Genomic DNA, 7,759 nt, shown 5'->3' with positions numbered 1-7,759 from the left:
TACTCTCAACTTGCTCTGCCACACTTTTCATGCTCACTCCAGCACAAAATCTGATGTAGAGTGTGTAGATCATTAAAGTAGTGATCTAAACGCTCTTATATTAGTTTATGGAGGGAGTACAACAAGTTTAAGCTACCAAAGCCATCAAATATGGGCCCACATTTATGAGACCGATTAAGGAAATTAATCTGCCGGTTCTTCTCTACATCATCTAGGACTAAAACTTGTCCCAGGCACGAGTACGCAAGTAAGCATTCAAAAAAGAAATGTAGGCATGCAAGCAAGAATATAATCAACGATACATTTCTATCATCAGAAAGAATTCAGCGTAATTTATCCTGAATGCAAATAGAGATTACAAGAGTGAGCTGCAGAAATAAAATACGACATGTTCCCGTAATCAAACACAGTGCATTTGTCCACGCATTATATGAAAACAGAAATCAAGTATTCAGCACAAATATTCCCCAATACAAATACAAATTAGGTCCTGCCGAATGCATAAAGCTAGTGGGACATGCTTAAGAAGGGCGTACAATATTCAAACTCCAAGTACTGTCCGACAGAACCGGAGTACCTTATTACCAGTAATAATAGAGCTTAAGTCCGAATCATAAAGTAAGGAACACAAGCAATCTAACACGTCGTATGTAGCAAGAAAGCAGTAGTAGCAACTTCAGTTGAGCGAGACTCCAGAGTCCAGACCACTCTTTTCAGTTTTTCATCTTGTCACCTGAAAGTGCAGCGAATATTAATTGGCAAATTTTAACATGCTCCCTCTTACCCCTTCTTTTTACATGAGAGGTAAGAAAGCAAACCAGCCGCACAACAGGAGAATGACTGGAATACTTCTTGCAGTTTGTGAGCATTTTAATCCTCATCGGCGCCACCTTTTTTTTCGAAAAGGGGGGTCTCCCCGGCCTCTGCATCAGAACGATGCATACGGCCATCTTATTATCATCAGCGCCACCTTCTTCCTTGCTCTTCGTCTCATCACTACCACGGGTCTCCTCATTGTCCTCTTCCCATGGTTCGTTCTCAAAAGTAAATTCAGGATGGTTGGGATTGGCATCTGCTTGTTTCCTGATCGCAGCAGCTGCAACCTTTCTTTCTGATAGTGTGCCGTCTTCGTTACACCATATGTAAGCTACTTTGAGACAATGGAGATGCTCAATGCCTGAATAGAAGCCATTAGCTTTTGCCTCCGACGCATTGAATGGCATCTTAATTATCTCAAGCTTGGGCACTGACCCTTTCGCAAACGAAACATATGCTTGTGCTGTTCCTGAGAAGTCAAGCGCTTTCAGATTTGGGAAAGAAATGACTTGGACTGTGGCAACAAACTTTTTTAATACCCATAGTTGCAGGCGGAGCAAGGATGGCAGCTGCCCAAGAGTAAGCCACCCATCTTCCGTCAGTTCAGTTAAGCGCAAATTCAGGTTGGCAAGGTTGGTGAGTGCTGGTGTAATCCACTTTGGAACATTTGTCAACGAATCGGGGCTGGTCGCCGGAAACCTTTGAAGAGAAGATGGCAGAGGGGACCAAGAATCTAAGAAGTTGACGGAACTACTGAACGCATCTATATCCAAAGACCGGAGTTTGCAGGTGCCAAGCTTGCACAGTGAGGAGAGGAACGCCTCTTTTTCACATCTCTTGTCCTCGCAAGATACTTCATCACCAAGATTCACATTGAGTTCCTCCAAACTTGTCAGGTTCCCGAGATCCTCCAACCCATCTGTTTCTTGCGAGATAATAACAAATCTTGGCATCAGCTGTAAGTTCCTCATGCCCCCAATCCCATTTGGCAGCTGCTTGTTCACAACTCCGATTAGGTGTCGTAATGCGGTCAGCCGAGTAATTCCAGCAGGCAACTCATACACTTTTGTATCGTTAAGATCTAGGGTCTCTAGATTACCTAGCATGATGATCCCTGATGGCAGCTTTGATATACCTGTGCCCCTAAAGCTGAGGTACTTTAGCTGGAATAATTTTTCCATGCCTTTCATATCATAGTCCTTTAAATCCCCACAACCTTCAAAATCCAGAACATGTAAAGCTTCAAACCGATCAAGACTGGGCAAGTGTGTGACGCAACATGATGGCATTACTATCAAAGTTCGAACATGGCTGAGATCTATATTTGCCAGTTCAGATGCAAGTTTCTTGTCAATGTGCTGGATTGATAGCCGCCGAACAGAACCTTGATGATTGGGCAAACTAGTTTGACCTCCACCTACCACAGTTGTAAAATTATCTTCAGCTGATTTTGAAATAATAATTTCTAGCATCATGTCATGGACTCGGCAGGCACGGACCTTTCCATCATACCTAATGCCCACCGCTTGAACCATGCTTTTGTTGACAAGCTCGTAGAAGTAATTCTCAGCGATCTCTTGCTTGCTCTGTCCACGCTCTTCAGAGATGAAGCCTTCTGCGATCCATCGCCTCACTAGCCTATCTCTGTCAATCAGATGGTCTTCGGGAAACAAACTTAGGTACAGCAAGCAAGTCTTGAGATGAGGTGCAAGATCATTGTAGCTAAGAGATAGTATGCTACTCATGCCCTCTAGACTCTTAGTTTTCTCCAGTGCAGAACCAATTGACCTCTTAACCTTCTCCCATTCTTCCTTGATGGCTGGCCAGTTTGCTAGCAAACCAGATATGCTGATAATTGCCAATGGCACGCCTCCACATTTCTTTAAAATTTTATTAGAAACTGCCTTCAACATATCAGGGCAATGTTCCTCAGAGCGAAATAATCTTTTGAAAAACAACCTTCTGGAGTGGAGATCACTTAGGGCTTCCAATTCATACACACGGTCATCAGCACCCGGACAACATGACTTTGCTACGTCAATGATGCGTGTGGTAGCTATAATTCTACTAGAACAATTATTCTCTGGAAAAGCACACTTAATAGCATGCCATGCTTGCGTAGACCATACATCATCGATGATGATGAGATACCTACAAAATTAGTAGATGATATCAAGTTGTCAACCAATTATGATAAGTGATTTAGCTAGAAAACTCAAACATGCCACAACTTAATACATTTAACTGGAGTAGCTAATAGTTGTTTATGACGCTTATTGCTTATGTTTCCATATACAATATGCAGCATGGAAACTTCATTGAAATTTTAACTATGACTAGAACTTAATTCTAGTTACCGGATAAAAAAACAAAAAAATTACACTTTTGGAATATGACAAGGGAAAACTTTTAGAGCGTTTATTTGAGTCTATATAAAATGGTTATTAGAAACTCCAACATTGTATATGAACAAGGCACTACTTAATTAAGTGTATATAATACAGTTAATTAATAAGTTTACATATGCATTTTTATTGTGCATATGTACCATGACCACTTCTTTGAGGTTTTAACTAATCAAGTTCATATCTATTTACTTGATTATAACATGGCATTTGGTTTCAAATTGTGAACATATTTCACAAATCTTCAATTTAGTATATATGAACACAAGAAGCAATATAGTAATTGCATCGTTACATTGAGATATAAGCTAGCTGAGTGGGATTGGTATGAACCCATAAAACTAGGATTACATGTAGTAACTAGTTCTTACAAAATATTAATATGACAAAGAAAGATATACGCTCATACAATATAGTACAAAACATTAATATGATAAAGGACTTGGGAATATATATTTTTCCGAACCATGCAGGGGAATTGCATGTAATTCAATCCACTAGGTATAAATATTTTCATGATTACACATATTTCATGTTCCAAGCATTTATTAGCTGGTATGATTTTTTTATTGTTGGGTGTAAGGATGCTTGAAATTGCGCAAGCCGACCTTAATCAGGTTATTTTTCTTTGAATTGAAATAATGACAATACACTCCAGAAATAAGTGGCTGAAATGTTGAGAACCATGGATGGCACATCCTTTAACGGGAATAGTAAGAGTCGGCATTACCTTTTTTTTTCCAGTAGTTGTCTTAGCTTTGCAATGGACTTCTTCTCATCCCAATCACTAGTATCTTCTTTGGATCCATCTTCGCTTGGCACTTGAGAGATTACATCCTTGATGATTTTCTTTACATCTGGTTTTTGTGAGACTGATACAAAAGCCTTACAATGAAAATCTTTTTGAATCTTGCGATATACCTCATTTGCTAGTGTTGTCTTTCCCAATCCACCAAACCCGACAATTGACAAAACCTTGCAGTGTTTGGAGGAGTTGTTTTCTTCCAACATCCACTTGGCAAGATCGTCTCTTGGACCGTCCACCCCCACAAGGTGTGCCTCATCAGCAAATATTGCCTGCAGTCGGGGATCCACGGCTGCAAGGCCAACGGTGCTAGAAGGAGCATCACTCAACTTGTAACTGTCCTTGAGCTCTTTCACTTGCTTGATGCGATCTTTTAGATCATCGATTTGGTCTGCGACTCCGCGACGAGACCCAAGTGTCTTGAGACGACGAGCGGTCTTGCGGAAGAACTCCTTGAAACCACCATGATGGCTTCCGCTGCCAAGCTGGTGGATGAACTTGTCGAAGACATCCTCGGTATCATAGGCCAGCTCCCTGACCAACGATATCCATGTCTTCACTTGGTCATTTGGGTCTTCTAGCTTTGTGTACTCCTTCAGCGCAGCATGCATGCTGGCGAGCTCTGACTTGAGGGAGCGGATCTCACGGCGGACTCCTTTCAGCCGAGCACACTCATCAGCGAGCAAGGTGGTGAGCTTCCCCAGCAGGGGACCAAACGCGCCGTGTGCGGCGCTCACGACCTCCATCGATCTCTCTACTCTTTGTATCTGCACTGCATCGATCTCTCGTTGGTGTTGTTGGTGTGTATTTGGACTTTGGAGTGGTGGAGGGAATAGTTCAGACAAGCGCAACTAGTTAGCAGGAAAATGAAAATGAGCAAGCTTGAGATTTGTTTGGCACATGAGTGATCAGGCGCTAGCATGTGCATTCCTCTTGGTGCAAGCTAATTAAGAACAGCTTGTGTCAGAACTCAGTAGAGAGCCTGGGTATGCACTATACTTATTTCACATTAATAAAACTGGAGCAGAAAAAGATGCCTTCAACCATAATGTATCTTAGCAGCCACTTGTACGCTTAATTAGTCTTCCATCTTACGCGCTACCAGATCAGAACGGAAGGAACCAACGCGGTGAGCTTCCCCGGCCTTGTAAGGTAGTCCAGCCACGTGCAACGCGGCGCACCCGCGTAGTGGGCACCACGTTCTGGTTTGTTGCCTTCTACCTATTCATTGACTCTGCGCAGCGCCTCCCTCCCTCTCGTTTGTGTGTGTGATTAAGCTTGCAGTAGAAACAAGGTCAGTTGGGTGGTATTTGGGTGGGCGCTGCTATAGCTAACAATCATGATCCTCGCAAATGAAAACGAAAAACAATGGTGGCCTCGTTTGTGCTTGCTGTCAAAAAGAAGGGCAGTTGCTTGACAAGGAGAACCTTATTAGCAGTAACATACTTATATCCAGGCTAGTAGTCAAACCAAGCATCGAGTCATCTTGTACATCGAGTCATCGATCACATGCATAGAAATCCGCAAAATATTAGTTTCTTCAGAGCCACGATACTCTCCCACCCATCTTATTGGCCTCCAAACTGAAAATTGGATGGAGCTAACGTACAGACTGCTGCAACTTGGAGGCCGGCCACAGCATCTTTCCAGCGCACCAGCATCTCCAGCAATTTCTGCCAGTCTTGCAACAAGCTGGATTCATAGCTCATAGCTGATTTTTTTTTCGAAAAGGGGGTTTACCCCAGCGGCCCAGCCTCTGCATCAGAAAGATGCATACGGCTCATATTATTAAAAGGAAATCCAGCAACAAAGTCTCCAAGTATCGAGGTGCGAACAAAAACAAAAGCTCATCAGAGCTAAAATCCAAAGCCACAACCGGCTGGCAAATAAAATAGGAGCACTACATGCCTATCCTATTACATGACCGTCATCCAAACCGGTTGAAAATATTCCTAGCTACCATCTCCCATCGGGTAGACGCAGTAACCAAACGCTCCCTGGCCTCCGTCGGAGTGAGTAGCGACCACATACAGATGAACGCCGTGGCCCTGAAGATAACCTGCAAAAAGTGAATGTTTGTTGATCTGTTAAAAACTAAATCATTTCTGCAGTTCCATACTGCCCAAAATAAAGCACAAACGCCAACACGAATGTGTCTCCAGTATCGGAATGAACCCCATCAAGCCATGTTCCAAATAACATGTTGATAGAGGTGGGCTGATTAATATTAAACGTAATATTAATCGACCGCCAAAGAATCTTAGCCAACGGACAATCAAGAAAGAGGTGTTTGATGTTTTCGTTATGATCGCAAAAACTACACCTAGAAGAACCCACCCAGTTGCGTTTTGCCAGGTTATCTTTAGTCAGAATGACTTGTTTATGCACAAACCACATAAACACTTTGATTCATAAGGGTACCTTTACTTTCCAAACGTGTATCGAGGAAGGGATGACGCTAGAGTTAATGACATCCAGATACATGGATTTGACCGAGAACACACCGTTCTTAATAAGTTTCCAATACAGTTGATCTGGCTGCTGGGACAGCTGGACTTCCATTAAACGTCTTACAAGATGGAGCCAGGCCTCCCAACGATTTCCAACTAACGTCCTCCGAAAACTAATATTGAGGGGAGTGGATTTTAAAACAGTTGCAACGTAGGCTTTTCTACGTCGCACAATGTTGTACAAAGTAGGATATTGAAGTGCAAGGGGGGTCTCCCCAAGCCACGTATCCTCCCAGAACCTCGTAGTAGCTCCATTCCCGACAACAAATTTTGTCTTGTTGAAAAAGAGTTGTTTAACTCTCATCAAACCCTTCCAAAAAGGTGAGTCGGAAGGCCTCACATTCACCTGAGCCAATGTTTTAGCATAAAGATACTTATTACGCAGAATCTGTGCCCAAGTAGCCTCCGTCTCAGACGAAAGTTTAAATAGCCACTTGCTAAGGAGACATATGTTTTTGACTTCTAGATTTTCAATACCTAGACCCCCTTGGTCCTTCGGCCTACAGATTATATCCCACTTAGCAAGCCTATACTTTCGTTTAAGCTCATCACTCTGCCAAAAGAATCGAGATCGGTAGAAGTCTAACCTTTTCCTGATACCCACCGGAACCTAGAAAAAGGATAGGAGAAACATAGGCATACTGGTAAGGACCGAATTAATCAGAATCAATCGTCCACCGTATGACATGAGCTTCCCTTTCCAACAGCTCAGTTTCTTTTCAAAACGATCCTCGATGCATTTCCACTCGATGTTAGTCAGCTTACGATGATGAATGGGTATACCTAAGTACGTAAACGGTAATGAGCCCAATTCACAGCCGAACAACTGTTTATACGCCTCCTGGTCATCATTAGCTCTTCTGAAGCAAAACAATTTGCTCTTGTGGAAGTTAATTTTGAGCCCGGACAGTTGTTCAAATAAGCATAACAGCAGCTTCATGTTTCTTGCTTTTGCCAAGTCGTGCTCCATAAAGATGATAGTATTATCAGCATACTGAAGAATGGAAATTCCTCCGTCAACTAGATGTGGAACCAGGCCACCTACCTGCCCTGCATCTTTTGCCCGTCCTATTAAAATAGTCAGCATATCAGCCACTATGTTGAACAGGATCGGTGACATTGGGTCTCCTTGCCTTAGCCCCTTGTGTGTCTGGAAATAGTGTCCAATATCGTCATTCACTTTAATCCCTACACTCCCTTTTTGCGTAAAGGAATCAATCTGT

General features: G+C 42.6%; 1 protein-coding gene across 3 annotated transcripts; it reads right to left on the bottom strand.

The window, feature by feature from the left end:
* Nucleotides 1–351: 351 nt before the first annotated feature.
* LOC147977459 (disease resistance protein RGA5-like) lies at nucleotides 352–5,036 on the bottom strand. Of its 3 annotated transcripts, none has more exons than XM_087519334.1 (3): nucleotides 3,952–5,036; nucleotides 819–2,967; nucleotides 352–733 (listed from the first exon to the last, which is right to left on the bottom strand). In XM_087519334.1, the coding sequence occupies exons 1-3, from the start codon at nucleotides 4,770–4,772 to the stop codon at nucleotides 722–724; spliced, it is 2,982 nt and encodes a 993-aa protein (XP_087375460.1). In that variant the 5' UTR covers nucleotides 4,773–5,036; the 3' UTR covers nucleotides 352–721. The 3 variants fall into 3 exon arrangements, with proteins under 3 accessions (XP_087375460.1, XP_087375461.1, XP_087375459.1); XM_087519335.1 differs by having other exon boundaries at nucleotides 891–2,967; XM_087519333.1 differs by having other exon boundaries at nucleotides 352–2,967.
* Nucleotides 5,037–7,759: the final 2,723 nt, after the last annotated feature.

This window comes from Triticum urartu, chromosome 4A (assembly GCF_056163025.1).
Source record: "Triticum urartu cultivar PI428250 chromosome 4A, HENAU_Tu73, whole genome shotgun sequence".
Taxonomy (NCBI): Eukaryota; Viridiplantae; Streptophyta; class Magnoliopsida; order Poales; family Poaceae; genus Triticum; species Triticum urartu.
The sequence above is the reverse complement of the archived record's forward strand: the minus strand, read 5'-3'. Positions and strand labels throughout refer to the sequence as shown.